The sequence below is a fragment of the Dermacentor andersoni genome, chromosome 2 (genome assembly GCF_023375885.2).
Source record: "Dermacentor andersoni chromosome 2, qqDerAnde1_hic_scaffold, whole genome shotgun sequence".
Lineage (NCBI taxonomy): Eukaryota > Metazoa > Arthropoda > Arachnida > Ixodida > Ixodidae > Dermacentor > Dermacentor andersoni.
The window spans coordinates 91870791-91894000 of record NC_092815.1 but is presented as its reverse complement, the minus strand read 5'-3'; the positions used below and the strand labels follow the sequence as shown (position 1 = coordinate 91894000).

Here is a 23210-nt window from a genome sequence, read left to right as displayed (position 1 = left end):
ACCGACGGCTGCTGCTTCCATCACGGCCGCCATATATTGAAAGCGATCTGCGATGTGGGCAAAGTACTCGCCTGCGGAGGTGCCGTATCTTGAAAGTGATCTGCGATGTGAACAAAATGCGAGACCATGCGGGCGCCGTATCTTGAAAGCGATCTGTGACGTGGACAAAGTGCGCACCCGCACGGGTGCCGTATCTTGAAAGCTATCTGCGATGTGAAAAAAGTGCGCGCCCGCGTGGGCCTCATCTTCAAAGCAATCTGTGATGTGGACAAAGTGCGCCCAATGCTGGTAGCTTCATATGCGCTGTGCTTTAGACGTTTAGTTCGCGTTGAAGCGAGAGACAGCACGGAGGTCACTTCACTCGCTGCTGCTGCCGCATTTATCTTGCTTAATTTGATAATAACGAAGGCGCCGAATGAAACAATGGATGAAGGAAGGAGCCACGGGACAACCATGTAGGCAGCTAAGTGGTTGTCCCATGTCTCCTTCCTTCATCCGTTGTTTTATTTGGCGCTTTCGTTGTAATCATGTATAGGTAACCAACTCGCCCACCAGCACATGCTCAGTTGCTATCGCAATCGATGCTTTGCCTTTCGTGCGAAACTGCAACTTTTTTTTTTAGTCTGGACGTTCGTCACTCGCTCTTTGCAATGATAAAGTTGGTAGACATTGCGAAGAAAGTTTTGGAAGTGAGGCTTTTCAGATATTACGGACTTCGGATAAAACGGACATTTTTTTGTCTGACTATCAGGGTCCCTTGTAAAGAGAGTCAACTGTACTTGTTGAAGTGTCTGAAACATTGTGTTTGCTTCTTTTAAAATGTGTGATCTTGTACAAAGAAAATTCCCCGTACGAATTAAATGGACACTAAAGGCAAATACTAAGTCAACGTGGACTGTTTAAATACCATTCCAGAAACCTCGCAACGCTTGTTTCGTGCCAAGAAAAGACTAAGCTTATGAGAAAATTGTATCTGAAGGGTCCGAATACCTTTTTCGAAATTCAAATTTCGCGCCACCCAACTGGGGGAGTGGCGACGTTGCATACGCCATCATCGCCCTTTGCTGTCATCGGTGAGTAAAGTGGTGTCCGACAGATGGCAGCACCGAGCCAAGACAGCGGTGGATTCGCCGCTGCAGCTTCTTTTTGGTCAAGTGCCGTAGACCGTTTGGGCATCCCGCAACATCACATGGAAGTTGAATTCTCTGCTACTTGCAGTTTGTGCGAGTTTCGCGAGCCAGCAAAACCAGCACAGGACTACATGATCAGGAAAGTACTGAAATGCAAAGCATGGGTGGCACATAGTCGAGCAAAAACGAAACCTTTTAGCCGTCCACGTCATTGTCAATGGTAAATTCAATGAGTTCTTTCTTCTAAACATGGAATGGAACTGGACAAGAAGCATTTTATTTCATCTTATAATACAATATGAGCATGTTTTTTTGCAACTAGTAGAGTACTAGTGACAGAATTCAACTGAGGAGTGCTTTCGTCATTGGGCAAGTGCTTGAATGTCCTGGGGGTCTCTAATCATGTCCTGCGTTTACCTTGATTTCTCGATTATTAAGGCCCTGTTCGCGATAATATTGATGCCTTGGAGATTCTCAAGCAGTAATCTATGACTTTATTACTTTATGACTTAGTATTTCCCTTTAGTGTCCCTAGTGTTAGAATTATCTTGTCTGAATTTCAGTGTGCTTAGAAAACACCCTTTATGTATGTTTCCTCCTCATGAAGTGAATGGTGACCTTGTACATACTTTGGTTCCTTGATGTGCTATAAGTTGTTGCTAATACAGGAACCCTTGCCTCATCAAGCCCCTTGTAAAAGTAGCTTTTAGTGGCTGCCCCATCCTTCTCGTTATGAAAGGAAAAATTACTTACTTGATTGATCTGATTATTTGATTGGACGGAGAAGGAGCCACCTCACAATGTGATCACTTGCTCAAGTGTTCCCACGTGCTAAAATTTCAGTGGATTCCATGTCATCTAAACACACAACCGTCAGCAGAGACATTTCTATAGAATATGCGCTCTGGCTGCTCAAATGGTACCGCCTGAAATATTGAATAACACTCACTGCATCAGCCATATCACAGCAGGGGTTGCAGCTGCTTGGAATGATATTGTACTTAAGCCTTTTTGAAGAAGCAGCCTCTAATTGAACATGTTATCAAAAGTGCTCTGACACTAACATGACAATGTGTTGGAACACATCTGATGCTATTAATAACAAGTTATCTAGCTGCGTTGCAGTGCCAATCTTCAGGGGAAAAAAAGACGGTGGCAGAGATGAGCTTTAGTGGATGACATGACATTTTAGCACATGATCTACTTCTTCACAAAGTTGAAGCAAGCTGTATACCCAGCCAAAGCTTGGCACTGTTTTATAAGTAATTACATACATCACAGCCATAATAAAGGATGTTTATATTCAAGACCCCAAAAAGAGTCGCATGAAACAGCTTCATGCATACAAATCAAGTTCTAATTATCAAAACTTTTCAGAGCATCATATGAATGATTACGATCTTCTGTATGTGTGTGTGTGTCAATAAATCTAGGTAATAGTACTTAAATAGCACCATTAACTTTAGGGTGAATTGTTCTTTTCTATGTTTATAACATATTCTGAAGAAAGCTCCAAAAACAAATAAACCACAGGATTAAAACAGGTCAAATTATCATTGCTTTGTAATGCAAGTCACAAAGATTGTTCAGTATTGTAAGCTCTATGATGAGCCATCCATGCAATTAATACAATTCTCGTGTTGACTGAAATGGCAGTTTTCCTTCAGGGACTTCTTTATGAAACGACGCTTCAATACAAGGGCATGTGGCCAACTTTGCAGGCAACACAGCTTCAGAAGCTGATCACCTTCTTCTTTACCCGGATGTCCTGGTGCAATGGCACAATGTTCTCGGCGTCGGCACTCAGGCCTATGCTCGCAATGTCAGCTGCAACCTCACTCTCTTCACTGGTTTTGCTCCTATTCTTCTCCATCTCGGGACACTCCTTCTTGAAATGGTCAATACCTCCACAGAAATTGCAGTGACCTCCTGCAAACCACAGCACAGCGAATATGTACACTATATGAATAATGAATGAAAAAAAAGGGGGGGATTGTCAGTTAGTAAGGAGGGATAAGCAGTCCCTTCACATTTTCTGGTGCCTGAAACATTAAAAGGACCCTGAAACGATTTTGAGGATTTTGTGCAAACGTACTGAGTCGTAGGTCCTGATCATTAATTGACACATCTCAGTGCCCTGCCTAAGGCATGTAATTAATTTATTGTAAGGTTTTAAAAATGTACATCGCTGCTGATCGCAGCACAGCACTTGACTGAATTTTCAGCCGCCCTTAACCATTTGATGTAAATTGCCCTAATGACGCTAGTAAGGCGAGCTATCTGGTTGGCTGTCCAGGGCGCGTCATCAATATCTTTTCTAACTTAATGGTAGACAAATGCTTTTCGTAATAGTTGGAATGTTAGTTAATTTGTTTCTATAGGAATAAAGTAACAGAAGGAGAATGCACAAAGACAATTTCTCACTACACTTAAGCACTTCCGACACAAAGCAAGTGTCGCCTGCTTGTGTTATAACATGCTCGATGTTGACGAGCTCCGTGGTCAGTGTTAATTTCGATATTGCTTTTTGCAGGCACCATGGTTCGCCCTTGTTACGTTGTGGGTGGAAAACATAGCGAGTGGCAATATGTCAAGCTGCAACATCGCATACCTCTGCAAGGCAGCAGACGAGCGGAGTGGCTGCAGCGCATCGGAGTGTCACTATCCAATCGGCGCCAGGATTTGCGCGTTTGCAGCTGTCACTCACTTTACACCGGAGAATTAATACCACAACCGTGTTTCACTTGTCCGGTATTCGGGTAAACGCAAGCACAAGTGGACTGGTCCTGGCTGTTTCACCATGCCGTTTTATGTGATGAGCAAAGGCGCAAACGTGAACGGTGTGCACAGTGCAGCCACCTGGTGGCACAGAGCTCAACCAAACACAGTAGTAATGAAGTGTGTTCTACTTTGCTGCTGGCGTAAATTTTCCGCAGGAGCATAATCATTAATCGTGAACACTTTGTTTTTGTATATTGTTACGTGTAGAAAGACACAGATGAAAGAGGCTATTTACAGGCTATTTACACTGGAGCCAGACAGCCAGGCCGACACTCGCCCGCGCCAAGGCACAGACCAACTTCATCGTTCTCACGGCGGCTCGTCTCTTGAGTATCTCCCGATAATATTGTAATACTACCCCCCCCGGCGGCAAAAGCGCCGTCACAGTGCTGTTAAATATCCAAGACGCATGGAGAGTTGTAGGGCTTGAGTCGGGCGACGTGGAAAATGTCACTGATTGTCACAGCGGAGGACGTAGTGGGCATGGCGAGAACAATTTCATAGGTAACATTGGTCACTTGGCAGAGCACGCGATATGGGCCTGTATAACAGGAAAGCAGTTTCTCACAAAGGCCAACTTTATGCGATGGTGACCAAAGCAACATGAGGGTGCCGGGCACAATATGGACATCACGGTGACGGAGGTCGTAGCGTTGCTTCTGTTTGTCTTGAGACACTTGTAGACGAATGTGCGCAAGTTGGCAAACATGGTCAGCACGGGCGATTGCATCACGGGCATAAGCACTAGTTGAAGCTGTGGTGGACGGAAGCACAGTGTCTAGTAGCAGCGTAGGTTCTCGGCCATACAAAAGGTAAAACGGGGAAAAGCCAGCAGTTTCGAGACTGGAAGAGTTGTACGCAAAGGTAATGTAAGGTAGAGCCAGGTCCCAGTCACGGTGGTCATCTGAAATGTATTTTGACAGCATGTCTGTAAGGGTGAAGTTCAAACGCTCAGTGAGGCCGTTCATTTCAGGGTGGTAGGAGGTCGTAAATTTATGCTGTATTGAGCAGGCACACATGATGTCGTCAATGACTTTGGCCAAAAACGTACGGCCACGGTCTGTTAGCAATTGACGCGGAGCACCATGCATCAGAATGATGTCATGTAGAAGGAAGTCCGCAACATCAGTTGTGCAACTGGTTAGAAGAGCGCGGGTTACGGTGTAGCGAGTCACGTATGATTACAAAGACGGCGCCGAATAAAACAACACACGAAGAAGGGGGACACGAGACAGCACGTAGGCTGTCTCGCCTACGTACTGTCTCGTGTCCCCCTTCTTAGTGTGTTGTTTTATTCGGCGCCGTCTTTGTAATCATGCTTAACCAACTAGCCCACCAACACATGCTGAGTCACGTAGTCAGCCGCGACTGCAACCCACTTGTTTCCTGATGTAGATTCCGGAAATGGGCCGAGAAGGACTAAGCCAACACGATGGAAGGGCTCGGCAGGCATGTCGAGCGGCTGCAGGTAACCAGCGGGGAGCTGGGAAGGCTTCTTGCATTGTTGGCAAAGTTCACAAGCGGCGACGTAACGTTGTATGGAACGGGCAAGGCCTAGCCAGAAAAAACGGCAACGTACACGGTCATAGGTTCAAGATACGCCGAGATGTCCTGCCGTTGGTGCGTCGTGAAGCTCTTCTAGAACGGTGGAGCGGAGGCGTTTAGGTATTACAAATAGGAACTCAGAGCCGTCCGGATGAAGGTTATGACGGTACTGAGTACCGTCGCTGACGCTGACGCTAAGACGGTACGCTGACGCTGGGCTAAGACGGCACCTATGCCATGACCGCTGGCATCTGTACGCAATTCTGTAGGGGCATCAGGGTCGAAGTGGGCGAAAATGGGTGGCGAGGTTAGAAGAGTGACGAGACTAAAGAAGGCGGCGGCTTCTGAAGTGCCCCACGAGAATTGTATGCCTTTCTTCAAAAGATTAGTCAGGGGTCTAGCAATTGTCGCAAAATCTGGAACAAAACGACGAAAGTACGAGCATAGCCCTACAAAATTTCGGACGTCTGTGGCTGTCTTCGGAACCAGAAAGTTTCAGACAGTGCGAGTTTTGTCGGGATCAGGCTGTACTCCGGAAGCGTCAACAAGTAATTTGACGGTGGCCAAAACGACATTTCGACGAGTAAAGTTGCAGCTTCATCTTTCGAAATACATCAAGTATAGTTGTTAGACGCCCAAGGTGAGTGTCGAACGTTGGCGAGAAGACAATGACGTCGTCGAGGAAGCAGAGGCATGTTGACCATTTGAAACCTTGAAGCAAGGAGTCCATCATATGCTCAAAGGCGGCAGGGGCATTGCATGATCCAAACAGCATTACTTTAAATTGGTATAGGCCATCAGGTGCGATGAACGCTGTTTTTTCTCTGTCCATACCATCAACAACAATCTGCCAGTATCCAGAACGAAGATCAATAGAAGAGAAATAGCTGGAACCGTGGAGGCAGTCAAGGGCGTCGTCTATACGTGGGAGCGGGTAGACATCCTTCTTAGTAATGTTGTCCAGATGAGGGTAGCCTATACAGAAGCACCATGTGCTGTTCTTCTTCTTAGCCAACACCACAGGTGACGCCTAGGGACTCGAAGAAGGCTCAATGATGTTCTTATCTAGCATTTTGTTCACTTTGAATTACTCGGCGTTCCGACGCAGAAACTCGATACGGTCATCGGTGAATAGGCGTAGCATCGCCAGTAAGAATCCGATTCTTGACCGCAAGCGTCCGGCCTAAAGGGCGATTGTCGAAGTCGAAAATGTCTCGGTAGGACGATAATACTTGGCAAAGGTCTTCAGCCTGCGCAGAGGACAAGTCCGTCGCAACCATTTTCCTTATGTTGGGATCGGCGCCCGAGGCTGGCGCGAGGGGCCTGCTAAGCTCGCAAGAACCATCAGTTGATAACGCTGCCATGTGATGGTTGCCGAGGCAGTCAACATTGGCAAGGCAAAGACCTTGCGGTAGAATTCGCTTTGCCAATCCAAAGTTAATGATAGGTATGCGAGTGCGGTTCACAGTAATAGTAAGTATACTGTGAGGCACGGTAACATCATACTGTAGGGGAATGTCAGGCAGAAGAGTGACGAGGTACTCGCCATCAGGAACTGGTGCGAAGACAGCAGTTCAATAAATGCTATTGACTTTGGCGGCAGGCAAAGAAAGCCGGTGGGGTGTAAGCGGCACTGGCGTGCGTCGGAAGGTTCTGCGAGAATCGGCAACTCAAGGCGAAGGGTACTGGCAGAGCAGTCAATAAGAGCAGAATGCGCGGAGGGAAAGGCGAGGCCGAGAATTAGGTCGTGGGGGCAATGAGCAATCACGGTGAAGAGGACAGGAGTGTGGCGGCCGGCGATGCTGACACGTGCCATACACATGTTGACGATAGGCACAGTACCGCCATCCGCAACGCGGCCGACACGTGCCGACACTGTCGTGCGGAGCTTTTTGAGTCGTCATCAGAAGGCAGCACTCATAATAGAAAGATGTGCGCCTGTATCGAAGAGTGCAGTGACAGGATAGCCATCAACGTCAAGAAAGTTTTGGTTCGTAGGTAACATGAGCAGAGGATTTGGAGGCAGGGTCGACAACGCAGCTTCACCTCCAGAAGCTGCAGTGCCTAGTTTTCCGGCTAGGTCCGGGAGGCGATAGGTGGCGAAGAGAAGCGGCGGGGTTGGGGCGAACGAGACTGACGGCGTCGAGGTGAGGGCGAGCGGCTGTAGCGAAGGTTCGGAGCAGGGGCATCAGGGGCAGTGGGTTCATGGCGGGTGGCATAGGGAACAGAAGGTCCAAAGGTGCGGGAATAAGTGGCGGCATATGTCCAAGGAGGTGGTGACCAGCAGTTGCGGCAGTGACGAGCGACGTGGCCGATGTGACAGCAGTGGAAGCAGATCGGCCTGTCATCAGGGGTACGCCATTCGTACGGGTTGCGGTGAGACATGGCAGAAAAGGACCGCCGGGGACGATGAGGGCCGGTAGAGAACTGGGGAACACTGGGTTGAGACGTTGAACACATGGAGTTCAGACCCATGTTCTCAAGTTCTTGTCTGACTATGTCCTGAATCATCGCAATCGTGGTTGCTGGTGGATCGGGAGGCGTCGCGGAGAAAGCTGGCAAACAGGCGGCCTCGAGCTCGCGGCGAACAATACGGGTTACGTCGTCACAGGTGGTGGTCTGACGCGGTCGACCCTCACATGTCGACGTAGCAGCAGTGTTGGGTAGCCGCGTGATGTGGTGTGTGATACGGCAGCTCTTAGCTTGTTCAAGGCACCGGCATTCTTTTATGATGGCGTCGACAGTCGAGACATTGCCGAAAACAAGCAAATTGAAAGCGTTGTCGGCGATGCCCTTTTTTTTTATCTGCTTCAGACATAGCATCATCAGCCTTGCGGCATAGAGCCAAGACGTCAAGGCTGTATGAAACGTACGGCTCTGTAGATGTCTGAACACGAGACGCAAGAGCCTTTCTCGCGCCAACCTTGCGGCCAATGGGGTCACCGAACAGTTCCCGTAGCTTTTCTTTGAAACTGTCCCAACTGGTTATCTCGTCATCATGCGTTTGGTGCCATACGCATGGGGTGCCGCTGAGATAAAAGATGACATTGGCGAGCATAATCGTTGGGCCCCACCTGTTATTAGCACTGGCGTGTTCATAGAGCTTGATCCAGTCGTCAACGTCCTGTCGCTCCAGGCCAGAGAACACACCAGTGTCGCAATGTTGGGCAACCGTGACGACTGGAGCAGTTGGACAAGCCGAAGCCATTACAGAGGCGATCTCGTCACCGGGAGGCATGGTGACAAGCTCGATGTACCGACCACTTCGGAGTTCCGTGGTGAGGACGGGGATCGCTAACCTCCACCAGAATGTTACGTGTAGAAAGACACAGATGAAAGAGGCTATTTACAGGCTATTTACACTGGAGCCAGACAGCCAGGCCGACACTCGCCCGCGCCAAGGCACAGACCAACTTCATCGTCGTTCTCGCGGCGGCTCGTCTCTTGAGTATCTCCAGATACTATCGTAATAATATGTTTATAATGTTTTACACTTGGTTAGAGCAACATTATCTCTTTGTTTGGCTGGTTAAGCTCTGCGCTACCAGGTGGCTGGACCATGCAGACCAATCAGGCCGCTCACGTACGTCTACGCTAAACCTCCTACATCAGCTTGACTTTATGCATCCACCCATCCATCAAAACGGCCATGTCACCTGTGGTTACCGGAATACCGGAAACGCTCGGCACTGCGACAGAAATGCTCGCAATGCACACTGCGTCGATAGCTCTTGCTTGGGGCCAACTGCCAGGCGGCTGGCGGAAAGGCTGGACAGACTTCGCTCACTCGCTCCTAGTCAACCGGAAGTAGACGACAGGACGTGCCATCATGGCGCAGAGGCAGTGAAGGTGGAGCTTAGCCCTGATCACTCGACGAACGACTTAAGGAGAAAATGCATGGCTATGGAGGAGGATAACTTGTAATCGTCCATAGCTCTCTTAATATGAGACGCTTCACACGAATGGTGCGAATGATTATCTGTAGCTGTACCCTACGCGTCTACAAAACTTGTCCAAACCGTTTCAGGGACCCTTTAACAACAACAATATGCATCTTTGTGGGAACGATATATCCACAAGTGCTGAGATATGTTTTCAGGAAAAGAAAATGTACAGTCTTTGACAAAATTATACAGGCTGTGTTGCCTGCGATGACCAGGCTGACTGCAGGCTGTTTGAAGAGACACTAAAGAGAAAATTAAGTGGAGCTGTATTAGTAAACTACCCTTCTGAAATACCAAAAAACCCACTCTTGCCACAAGAAGGGGCTTGGCAAGCAAGAAAAGGTGTGATTATGATGGAAAGGTGGCGATGTTGTCTTAAGTTCTCACACCAGCTCACTGTTAATGAAATTATGGGGTTTTATGTGCCAAAACCACGATTTGATTATGAGACACGCCATAGTGGGGGACCCTGGAAATTTGGACTGCCTGAGGTTCTTTACTGTGCACCTAAATTAAGTACACGGCTGCTTTCGCATTTTGCCCCCATTGAAATGTGGCCGCCGTGGCTGGAATTCAATCCCGCAATCTCATGCTTAGCAGTCCAACACAAGAGCCAATGTCGTAGATTTTGATGCCGTTTACTTAGGCCTAGCTAATTGTTTTCATTTAAGATGGATTGCATTGTATATTGAAGGTGTAAAAGACTGAACCTAGCAAGTTTCAATAACTTTAATGAGCTACAAGGGCCAAAATATGAAATACTACTTTGAAATCTATGACATCATACTGATGCACTGGAGCTGGCATTTCAGCATGAAATTTAAAAAATGGAACTCTGACCTTCATTTCCTCTTCTAATAATGCACATATTACTCAGAGATTAATACAAAGATAGCTTTTCAGAATACTTCGTCAGTCTAAAGTTCTAAAGTGATTTTAAGTGGTCATATTTTTATGTCCCTTTAAGGCAGTTTCTTTGGTAAACCACAAGTTCCAACACCCTGGGAAACGAAAAGAGCTCTCATACTCGCTATCCAGATGTTCAGACTGTCAGGAGCACCATAGAAACAGCACCAAGCAGCCGGACAACTTATATTGTAAAAGAGTAGGCTATATTTTTGCAAAAGGCTGTACATTTCATGCATGCTGCCATCAATGAACACAAAAGCGTCAAACTGATGCCAAATTAATAAGAACCATGAATCAGCATTATACAAATCTACCATGGACACGGGACACGTGCCTCTTTTTATGGAAACATAGGAATGCACAACTGCGATTGCAGGAACAGTGATTATATCAGCACTTAATTTTCTTTGCCAACCTCGCACTAGAGCAGTGAAAGTTATTACATGACACTGAGCTAACAGGACCAGCTGTAGGCCCATAATAACAGATCTCTCTTGACGGCAAAGCAGATGCCTACCCTTAACACTCCAAGAGTCAGATAACCAGTTGAAGCCATTATGAATACACACTCATGCGGTTTGCACTGAACATTTTTCATGCATGAATGATGAATATCGTGGTAAAAAAGAAGTACAGTTAGCTACTCTATCTTCAAAAGTTACTTCCTACAAGATTCGGTTAAATTGCTAAGCAGACTTCTCTGTATGCCTGAGGACTGGTTTACAGTTTGTGTCACCTTGTTTCCTGCTAAAGTTGAAAATGAATTAGCGAAAAGGGGGCATGTTTCAAAATATTTTTAGCATGTTTGCTAACAAATCCAAAGAAAATAAGTTAGAGAAAACTACATTTTGCAGCATTTGCAACTCTTTCATAGCAGAATTAATGTCATACTTCGAAAACAGAGCAATTGCCATACTTTCCAAGAGTAATCATTTATAAGTTTCTTTTAACTTCTTTCCCATGAGACCATTTACTTGTCTGTAATAACTACCGTAATTACAATTTCCTGGCGACAATTCCCCAGCCCCTAGCACACAATGTGACCTTTGTGCGCATGGTACGTCATTACAGTGCACTGAATTGTGCGGCTGTTTGCAGTTCTGAACATAAAGAAAAAAAAAAGTTATAACCACTGACCTTTTGGGTACACCCCTTTATCATTACGTGGGCACTTGCGACTCAGGTGCCCCTGTTGCTTGCAGATGAAACACTTCGCATATGGGAACTCTGTTTGGATAGAATGATAAAAAATGACCATCAGAGCAATGCCAGAAATGGCTGAAGTGCTAACTTGGAGGTATTGTAACTATACATAAAAAAATACATCAATATTCTGGAACTTATGCATGTACAACAGCAACCGAGCTAGGAAAACATTTATGCACTCTGTCACAATGTGCATGCCAATGCTATTTTACAAATGTTGATATAAATGGTGCACAAGCATACACATGGCAAGTGCAAGTACAAACAAGACATGTAGAAAGAGAAAGGGCAAGTGTGCACCATTTCGTATGCTTATATGTGCCATCTTGCATGCATATGTGACATTCAGTCAAGGGCACCAACTAGCCCACTGTCAAGTGTTGCAGAGTGACACATACTGCTGTGCAGAACATATGCTGCATAAACAAGCACAGTCAAAAACTGATACTTCCATAATGAAGTGCTCGTGCTTGTTCACATAACCTGTAGAATTTATCTTCTATTAAAAAAAAGAAAGACTAATACCAGAAAGATTATAAGCGAACGCAACCACAGTTTCCATAATGCATAACTTTTGTTTATGATCTCTTTATTAACCTATAGTAAATATATACTCACATCATGGGGGGGGGGGGGGGGACCCATCCAATTAAGCCAAGGCTATTATAAATGGAAAACATACACTCAGATATAGAATGTTCCCAATACTAAACTTCATAGGTTGGTGACGAAGTTTCCACATTGCTGCCAGGAATGAATGCCCACCCAAACCTTATCAAGGCTTTTTGAACATCTACCAGCAAGCAACGAATACGATAGGTACTGCAGCATTATCATTTGAAAAGTTCATAAGCACAGGAACCTTGAATGCAGTTCCTACTGTGTAAGCTGCTGGCACCATATTCCTACTTTATCACGTTTAAATATTAGTGCCATATCTATAAAAATATAAAACAAGATTTCTGTGTGCAATTTCTATGCGCAGGCATACACACCCCTACTGTGGCACTAAAAATCATGTGTAATAAAACTAGCAAGAGTGCAACGACAAGAAAAGTGTGGCTATGAAAAAAAAAAATGTTCAACAATCTGGTCCACGACTGCAATATACACTTGCAGAGATTCAGTTGTACAGGCACAACTTCCCCAGGCAAGTGCACATGAGGCTCTTGAGGCAGTGTAATGTGGTCTTGTCACATGAGAGATCTGTTGCCACAATAAGGGTTTACAGATTACAAAGCGGTCACGATTACAAGGTGAGGGTGCAGTTGGAGAACATGAGTGAAAGAACTTAAAGTGACCCTGAAATGATTCTGACAATTCTGTACAAACATACTGAGTTGTTATGGTAGGTTCTTCTGATCATTAAGTGACACATTTAAGTGCTCTGCATAAAGTGTGTTATTTATTATAAGGTTTCAAAAATATGCATCACTACCAATTGCAGTGGTACGACTCGCTCGAGTTTTTTGCCCCGCTATCCCAATTGGCGTGCTTGCCCAACTGACATCAGTTGAACGAGCTATCCGAATGGCTACCCATGTCGCGTGATCGATAATTTTTCCAACTTTATGGTGAAGAAATGTTGTTTGTAATAGTTGGCATGTTGGTTAAATTGTTTCCATAAAAAAGAAAAAACAAAGAGAATACACAACGACAATTTATCACTACACTCAAGCACTTCCAGCACACAGCATGCAAGTGTCATCTGCTTGTGTTACAATGTGCTCCGTGTTCACGCGAGCTGCGCGATCAGTGTTGGTCTTGAGCTTTCTTTTCCCGAGCATCATGGTTTCCCTTGTTGCGTTGCGGGCTGCAAACTTAATGATCGGCGATATGTCAAGCTGCGACATCATGTCCCTCTGCAAGGCAGCAGACGAGCGGAGTGGCTGCAGCACATCGGACTATTGGTATACGATCGGCGCCAGGATCTATGCGTTTGCAGCTGTTACTTCACACCGGAGGATTACTATCGTAATAGAGTCTCAGCATGTCTGGTATTTAAGTAAATGCAAGTGCAAGCGGACTAGGCATTTTACCGGATGAACAGAGATGCAAACATGAACGGCCTGCATGGTGCAGCCACCTGGTGGCACAGAGCTCAAGCAGACAAACACAGAGCCATAGCAGTAACCAATCGTTTCTACTTTGCTGCTGGTGTAAATATTCCGCAAAAGTGTAATAACAAACACATCATTTTAAATGGTTAAAATGTTTTACACTTGGTTACAGCAACAGTAGTTCTGTGTTTGGCGTATCAAGCTCTGCACCACCAGGTGGCTACACGGTGCAGGCCGCTCACGTTTATGCTAAGCCCTTTCATCACAGCGATATTAGTATGGAGGGGCTTTAGCTTACGCCTCCGCTCATCCGCCAAAACGCCCAGCTCGCCTGCGGTAATTGAAATACCGGACAAGCTCTGCGCTGCGGCAGAATGCTCGCAAAGCATGCTGCTTGGATAGCTCTCACGGACGATCGAAGGCCAGGCAGCTAGTGGAGAGGTTGGAGAGGCTTCGCGCACTGGCTCCAGGAAGTAGACAAAACAATGTCACACCATGACGCAGAGCCAGTGAAGGCAGAGCTTAGCCCCGATCACTTGGCCAACGAGTTGAGGAGGAAAAGCATGGCTAGGGAGAATAACTTGTAATCATCTTTAGCCCTCTGAATATGAGACACTTCACCTAAATTGAGGCACTAATGTCTTACAGTTTACTGTAACTGTACCCTAAACGTCTACAAAACTTGTCCAAACCATTTCAGGGACACTATAAAGGGATAATAAAGGCAAATAGTAAGTCAAGCTAAAGTGACAGATTAGTGCTCGAGAATGTCGAAGGCATCAATATTATCCCGAACAGAGCTTTAGTAACTGATAAATTGAGGTAAATGCAAGACACAATTAAAGACTTCCCTGGGACATTCAAGTACTAGTGTGATAACGTAGGAAGTCCTCATTATATAATTCTTTCACTAGTACTCAACCACTCGTGATAAAAAGATCACTGTATTGCATTATAAGACAAAATAAAATGCTACTTCTACAGTTCTATTTGATTTTTAGAAAAAGAACTCACTTACGTTAACCTTGACAACAATGTGAGAGGTTGAAAGGTTTCGTTTTCTCCACTCTGCGCCACCTGCGCTTTCATGTTTCAGTAGTTTCGTTATGGTGTAGTGCTGCACTCGTTTTGCTGCCTCACGAAACTTCCACAAACTGCAAGCAGCAGAGAATGCCATGTCCACATGATGTCGCGGGATTCCGAAATGGTCCATGCCACTTGACCAAGAGAAGCTGCCAGTGGCAAATCCAATGCTCTGTCGTGGCTCAGCTTCTCCATGACAGTGCATTTCCATTTTGCGCAGAAATCCGTAGCGCCGTCTGTCAAGGGCTGTTTTACTCACTGACGACAGTAAAGGGTGGTGATGGCGTATGTAATGTCACCGCTTCCTCACTCAGGGGCAGGCAATTTGAATCGCACTAGAGATATACAGACCCTTCAGACATGCTTTTCTCTTAAACTAAGTTTTCTCATGGCATGAGACAAGCGCTGTGAGGTTTCTGGAATAGTATTTTAACTATTTAATGTCAACTTTGTATTTGCCTTTAGTGTCCCCTTTAAGTACGCACATTAATAGAAGGCGATATAGAGTAGCCGAGAGATTGTTCAGACTTGGCAGCAACTGCTTGCAATATCAAATATTCGGAAGCCCTCGGAATAATCCAAATAATTGGTGCGGGTTACATGTGAATTTCACCCTGAGATGTGACTTCACGGCAGTGCTACTTTCACCTTATGGTGTAACTTTACGGCCACATGCACCAGGCTGCAGTAAACCAAAAGTGCTGTCAAACACTGCCGGACTACTTGGCACAATAACACAGCTGCAGAAGCTTTGCCCCTGTAGCTTTCCCTTCAATGCCACAGAAAGTAGCTTGCAAGTGTAGTATAACCATTCCGTAACACACACCGGTAAGTACTTATCGCAGTGGTGATACACTGCACATGTTAAATCATGTGACAAAAAAAGTACTAATAACTAAAAGTTATAAGTGAGAAATAGAGTCCCATTTGGTTCCACTCTACTGTCACTGCTCTCTTCTGAGGAGAGATTGGATACATACCATTGTCTTTGCTTGTCTGAACTGTGCACGCAGATGAGAAGTGCTCTGTAGATCCACACTTGAAGCAAATTCCAATGCCTTCGCTGGAATCTTGAAGCATCTGAGGACAGTCGGACACCCTGTGACCAGGCTGACGACATTTGAAGCATAGCTACACCAAGCAAACAAAATCAAAACACAGTTACTCCAGCGTGAGTCAAGAGCTGTTGAAACTAAATGTGTGATTTCTATGATTAAGAAATCGTGGAACTGTAAAAAAGACAATCCTTAAGAGAAACAATGCTAGAGGGTTTTTCAAACAGTAAAGCTATTCAAAATCATTCAAGCTGAACAGGTCCGCTACCTACACTCTACATAGCAAGCCTTTTGCTTCCCACCCAGCATGCGTACCCAACTGAATTCGACTACTGGAACTAGCACGCAGTCGCTAGGAAAATTGAAATTACATGCGTCTGTAGAAAATCACTATTACTACAGAGGAACCTCATTATAGTGAACCTGCATATACTATAGTAAATCAACAGCAATGGTGAAGGGCAACACCATTCCCAATAACTTCCATAACTGTCCACATATTTTTTCACTGATAAAGTGCAGATGGACAAGTGAAGAAACGGATGTATAAAATTTTAAAAATACACCTCTTTACTCTATTTAGGATGACATAAATAGCTGTGCCACTGAGCAAAACAAGAATAATAAACAGAAAATTGAAGGCACGAAAAACTAGAATGTACTGACGATGATGCAGCTAAACAATGATCGCACTTGCCACGCTTTCAGCACACAGTTTCAGTTACTACAATTCCTTCGTGCACTGGCTGCCCTGAATTCTTATCAGGGTGGTCACCATATTTTCCTATCACACTATGTTTGTGAAACAGTGGCATCATCTACACATCTAACGATAGCAGCCTGCGATATGATGGCAGACGATGGAATAGAAGGACATAGCCAAAGATGTGTAATCTGTGTTTTAATAAAGAGCAAATTTTCACTCTTTTGAATGAGAATTATTCAACAGTCTGAAGCACTGCAGTCAGTTTCTTATGATGCAGTACTACCTGGGGGTGACTTTAACCAACCAGATGTGTCCTGGAGTCGTGGTCTACCGACCAATTTATCAAACTCATCATTACATTCTGCATTGTTGGACCTCACAAGTAGCTTCAACCTAACTCAGTCCGTGCAATCTCCAACCAGAGTTACTGCTCTGTCGTCCAACACCCTTGATCTCCTCTTCACAAATGAAGCTGATCTGGTGTCTCCAGCTGTCTGTGTTCCCGTTATCAGTGACCACGCTGTCGTTTTAGCCAGCATTTCTTATCCACACCAAAATAGAGCTTGGCTTACTCCAAAACTGATATACTTTTACAATCAGGGAAACTATCAAGCAGTGAATAGTGAACTAACCAATTTTCTCCCAGCTTTCACAGAGGCTTGTGCAGAAAAAGATGTTAACATTGCTTGGAGCGTACTGAAGGATAAGATACTTGCACTAATTTCAGAGCACATAGTACCATCAAAATTTCTAACTGCCAAATGTCGGAAAGATAAGCCATGGATCACCCACAAAATCAGTCAACTCCTTAGAAACAAAATGCAAAAAAGCAAAATGCCAGTTATTTTGGAAAATTTACTTTCTGTCCAGCAAATATGCAAGTCGAATATTAGTGAAGCGAAGCATCATTTTTTCAGTAGTTTAGGGCCAAAGATTCGAAACAATGACAATATTATATGGAAGCTTGCCAGAAAAAAAGGCCAGAAAACATAAAATTGGTATGCAACGCCTCACGTCTGACAATGGCGTAATAACAAATAAATTGAAAGCCACTGCTTTCAATGATCAGCTTCTATGATTTCTCGTGTGAGCTGCAAGCTGTGTCTCGCCAAAACTTCAGCACGATCAAAGAGAGCCAAGGCCATTTGGGCATGTATTGCTGTAGTTGCAATGGTGTGCCTCTCTATGAATGTGCTGAAGTTTGGGGAGACACAGCCTGCAGCACGCATGAGAAATCATAGAAGCTGATTTCATCAGAAAACTAGGCAGGTTGTGCATTAGTCCCCTTCTATCGCACAGACACCCAGTGAAGTCATGCATCTGAACAGACTGCGATACTAATGTGCCTTTTTTTTTACACGTGACTATGTGCTTAGTACAAACGACTTGCTATATTGGGCGCCTCCTCCGTTTTCTTTTCATTTTCTGTGCAGACACCCCCATGTACATATGATTTGGCTACAGCAATGAATAGTGTTGGAAGTCAATGCAGTGTGTGTCGTCCTTCTTAGTTCTCGTCCTTCATGCTGTACATGGTTTTAATTAAGAACTTATAGATAGGCTAGAGGATGACAAAGCACTTGTATAAAAGCAGCGCAGGCACAGAGCGCACAAAAGAATGAGAGACTGTCTTGTCCATTTTTGTGTCCTACTTTTTTGCATATTTTGTGTATGCGTTGCCTTTATATTATTTGTGGATAAATGAGCTTACAACTGGTTTTATCACTGTGCCCTTTGTATCACATCAGGCCTGACAAATTGCCCTTATTGTGGCGTCAAAGGTAATTCTGCCTGTCACCAATGCTTAAAAGGACTGAGAGCAGGCCAGGATGTGTTGTGAGACGCTGATGGCAATAAAATGACCATTATTTATAGTGACAGAATCCGGCATGCTGTTTGCGAGTTAAGAAAATATTATAATTTTAAATTGCAAATAAAGTCTCAAAAACCAGTAAGTGGCATGGCCTGACGATGAAATCTTGTTACTTTGGATGTAATTGAATTCTGGGGTTTTACATGCCAAAACCACAATTTGATTATGAGGCATGCTGTAGTGCGGGACTCCGGATTTATTTCGACCTCCAAGGAATCTTTAACGTACCCCCAATGCACGCGACATGGCCGTTTTCGCATTTCACCCCCATCAAATCAGATCAAATCTCGGCAGCCGAGATTTGATCCCACGACCTTGTGCTTAGCAGCGCAACACCATTGTTAGCAAGCCACCACAATGGTACTCCGGATGTAGTATATGAGATTACTGTACGTAAGTCCGCTGTTATTAAACAGAATACCTATTGCTTAAAAATTGCAGTTCGTATATTAGTAGGCCTTCGCACCTTATTATATGTGTATTACAAAGTAAAACAAGTGCATGCTAATGAGCAACACTGCCTTCGTAGTAACGAGTGCACTAGCAGCACTGCTCAATGCACGGTGGTGCACATGAAGGCTGTTGTACACATGCGAGTTAGAACCTCAAGTTCTGTGGTCTCCAAGATACAAAATGCCATCGAGGAATTGTGCCACAAATGGGTGCCAGAACTGCAATAATGGCATATCCTACAAGTTTTCTTGGCATGGCTAAAAGAGCTCACGCAGACAAATAACAAATGTAACACAAACTATGGAAAAATGACATCCTCATTTTCAGCATTAAAAATATGGAATGCCCTACCCAATTCACTTAAACTAACGTCATCTTTGAATGTATTCAAACATGAGTTAAGATGTTTTATTTCTTTTTGTAAATAGTTTCATGTCCTATAACATGTTCTTTGTATAATTATGCTTTTTGATATATGTACTTTTTGTTTGTTTTCTCTTACCAATGTATTGCATTACGCACATTAATTTGTTTTCCTTGTACTTGTTTTAAATCTTTGCTGCTTTAACCTACGTTTTGCACATGCCTTTCTTTTTTTCTTTTTAGAACCGAGGGTCCCATTGCAGTCATTGACTTTGGGACCCTTGTCTGCATACTATTTGTTATTTACTCATTGTTTTTTGAATGAAGAATAAACTGAAACTGAAATACAGAGCCCATCTTCACTTTATCAGTGAAAAAATATGTGTACAGTTATGGAAGTTATACAACGGGCACAGCCATAAAACCAGCTGTCAGCTTATTTATCCACAAATAATGTAAAGCCAATGCATACACAAAATATGCAAAAAAGTTGGACACAAAAATGGACAAGACAGTCTCATTCTTTGGTGTGCTCTGTGCCTGTGTTGCTTTTATAAATGTGCTCTGTCATCAACTAGCCCATCTATCAGTTCTTAATTAAACCCTTAATTGAAATTTGTTTAATTAAGATAGCTTAATTAACGATCTTAAAGAGTTCTTAATTAAATAGAGAGACGAAACACATTGCACTGGCATCCAACACTATTTATTGCTGTAGCCATTGCCTGGGGTGTACGTTCAGATACCACTTATTGCTGTAAAAGTAATTAAACGCTTTACCAGACATAAACAAACATTACTCTTTTACAGCTAGAGCTGCACTTGTCATCTGCTTACCACCAATGTCGGCGTGCAATCACTATCGTGCTCACCTATCACTGTTTCCGGCATGTTTCTTGAGCCCGACTACATCCTCAATGCAGATTGGAAAATTCCGATTAAAAAATTTATGCAGAAGCTCCTCTGGGAGTTATCTAAGTATACGTAAGCATTGTGTTACTTGCTCATCTCCACGCAGCCCGGTGCAATTATCGATGTTATGAAACTTGATTCGACCAACATAAACCCTTATCAACCCTCATCAGTCGTTATCATCTTTATAGAACATGATCCAATGCTTATCAACTCTTATCGGTCCTTATCAACCTGAATGTCCAGCGAAGTTCTTGCAAAACCACCACTACAATTGCTAAGGAGGGTATGCAATGCTTTATTGATTGTTTAGATATTTGTCTTGAGCTTGTTTTTATTAAAATGTATGTTGTGTTGTGTGTTGTATGGGTGATTTCAATGAATGTATCCACAGTTTGCTTCATTTTGCTGAGCGCTTGTAGCTTCTGCTTTATGTGGGTATGAGCCACTGCATTTGCCTTATGTGATGAACGGACAAACTTTTCATAGGGTAGGCATACACAATGAATGTTTTCCAAAAAAGTCTTTACTGACTCACTTACTCATTGGGTAAGCACAGAAATGCTTACACATATAAAATGTTACACAGCGTTTTCTGCCTTACCACTGCATGATTGGACACTCAGACCAGTAAGCTTTCCATTGCACTAAAGAAACGGGCACCATAAATATTGGTTGTCAATCCCTCTAAAGTGTCTTTTGGTTGCTTCAATGGCAATTTAGTTTGGAAGCAGTTTCTGTTGGGGAAAGCCCAGTGTCGCAGCCCTTGCACTGGTGTTAGCATCCTGCCAAAAGCTACAGAGAGTTGCACAAATAGGAAAGCCAGGAATACGACTCTTTCAGCTAAACTGCTGGCTTATTTCTGATCATATTTTGCTTCACACATACACAGCAATTTGCAACCAGTTCAGTTTAATACCACACTTGTGGTCATTACCTAGTACCTCCACAATTCCATAATTAAATTCACAATTAAATCAAAGTGGGTATTCTCTACAGGGATGCCATTCAAAAGTGTTCGATTTCACTGAATGGAATAGTGGTGCCATCTGGCACTACTACAATGAACACAAAGTGTTCACTGTAACCGTGACAGGTGGTGCCACCATTTTATTGCAGCAAAATTGTTATTTGAGTCGCAACATACTTTGGCTTTCCAGCGCAAACGGGAAATGATCGGCTCCTGACAGAATGGTCCCTTCACATGATGAGAGCAATGCATTGGCAGCAGCATTCTCACCTTGGCCAGCTGCCTGCGAAACAGCAGCTCTTCCTTTCGACGCATCTTGCGCACAGCCTCCTTGATCTGCTCTCCAGGAAGGCCCTTCTTGCGCATGGCCTTTTTTGTCAGGTATATGCGTCGTTCTACCTTTTCCGGCAGGAGCAGCATGCCCTTGGCCTCCCGCTCCTGGCGCATCCGATGCAGTCGCTTGGCCTTGCCACTGCCACTACCGTCTACGAGTACACCTGTTCTTGGCTTCTTCAACACAGGCTGCTCTACCTCACTGTTGCTGTCCTTTTCATTTTCATCAAAGGACAAGGCCTCTTCCTTCATGAATGGTGCATCAGCTTTATGGCCGAGGGTTTTCCTAACCTTACCTAACTTCTCAGTGTCAGAACTTCCGAACTTTCCTTGATTTTCGGGCGGAACTGGAAGCTTCTTCCTGACTGATGGGAGAAGCTTCTTAGAAATAATTTTCTTTTTCCTTGCTTTTGACATATCAGCAGAAGACTGAACCTCCTTTTTATCACCACATTTCTTAGTTACACCAGAGAGTGAGAGTTGATTCTTTGAGGCTGGCACAGCAGTCTCGGCAGCAGAAGTTCTTGTTTTAAGCAAACAGGCTTTCTTTTTTGCACTGGGTGACGATCTTCTTTTTGCAACTTCTCTGGGAAATGCGTTACTTTTGCTACCTGTCATACTGGAACTTGGCGCTGGCACTACAGCAAGTCTCTTTTCAGGAGCTACCTCCACTGTCTTTTGTGCAACTGGAAGGTCTGGTTCAGTTTTTCTGTGCTTCTGCAACAACTTCTCAAGTGCTTCTGCTTCTTCATCATGCACTGCAGCTTCTTTTCTTTTGGCAGCATTTTTGCCTTCAGCCTGCATTGAAGCAAAAATTCAGCAGAAGGAAAACAACATTTACAAAGTGAAAATTTGCATCACTTTTTCTACATGCTTACACAGGAACTAGACTTTGCCAACCCTGGGTGTCATTAATATGGCAAACTTTCCTAGGGCTGAGGCAGAGATACTTAAATTGATGGGTGCACTAATGTATTGTCACACTGAAATTTAGGCCACACATTGCAATTTCAGGCTTGATGCATTGATCACAAGGAAATTCAGTTCATATGTCTGTAGCTCATAATCTTTTGGCCCCTGGCACATTACCAGAATAGTTTAGCCTGCAAATTACTGCCTTTTTTTCAGCAACTGTCACTTGCAAGTTGGGCATACACTATGAATAACGTAGTGCACATTTGTAATGAGTGTCTGGCAGGGTTGATGACGGTGGTGGTAGAACAGAATTAGTGTTCCAAAATGTTCCTTTGTTTAGTCTGGAACATTTTACTTGCAATTCTACAGAAAATTATGACACAAAAGCCAACCATGAAAGAAAAAGTTTGCATCAACTAAAATGTAGCACCAAATTAGTTGGATGTAGCTTTGTGATATTCTCAGGTGAACGTCTCTCACCTTGCGGATTACCACACAACACCTTTTTAAAAACAATGATGTGGTGTTTCGAGTTGTTGATTTATTCACTACTGCTCTGTCACCTGTTAGCCTCCTTGTCAGCTCACTTGGTAGAGCATATGCCATGGAGAGTCGGTGGTACTATTAGATTCGAACCCCAGATCAGCACAAGTGTTTTTTCAATTGCAAAGCTATCTGGTGAACTCTTGTGGCCTTCTTTATAGCTTTGTGCTTTGAGATGGATTCAAACTTACACTTTTAAGGAATTTTCCTCCCCCTTGTGGACTTCCATAGAATTTGTTTCTTTCATCAAAAAGCAAATGTTTACTCACAATACAGATGATGACCAATGCTAAAGAAACGAACACTGCAACCAGCCTTTTTGTCACTGTGGTCATCACAAAAGCTTTTTACATCACTTTGTAGCGAAGAGGAATGTGTTGGCATGAGAAAATGTTTCAACTACATAACCTCTCTGTCAGCAAAAGCTGC

General features: G+C 44.1%; 1 protein-coding gene across 2 annotated transcripts in view; it reads right to left on the bottom strand.

Moving 5' to 3' along the window:
• Positions 1–2410: 2410 nt before the first annotated feature.
• Positions 2411–23210, bottom strand: part of LOC126542036 (uncharacterized) — a 30881-nt gene continuing 10081 nt past the window's right edge. The window contains exons 3-6 of one of the 2 annotated variants that reach the window (XM_050189007.2): positions 21261–22121; positions 15639–15789; positions 11447–11536; positions 2411–3059 (exon numbers count right to left, since the gene is read on the bottom strand). In XM_050189007.2, the coding sequence (XP_050044964.1) occupies positions 2863–3059; positions 11447–11536; positions 15639–15789; positions 21261–22121 (1299 nt within the window). In that variant the 3' untranslated portion in view covers positions 2411–2862. The remainder of the gene's footprint in view (positions 3060–11446; positions 11537–15638; positions 15790–21260; positions 22122–23210) is intronic. The other variant, XM_055076802.1, reaches the window with a different exon arrangement.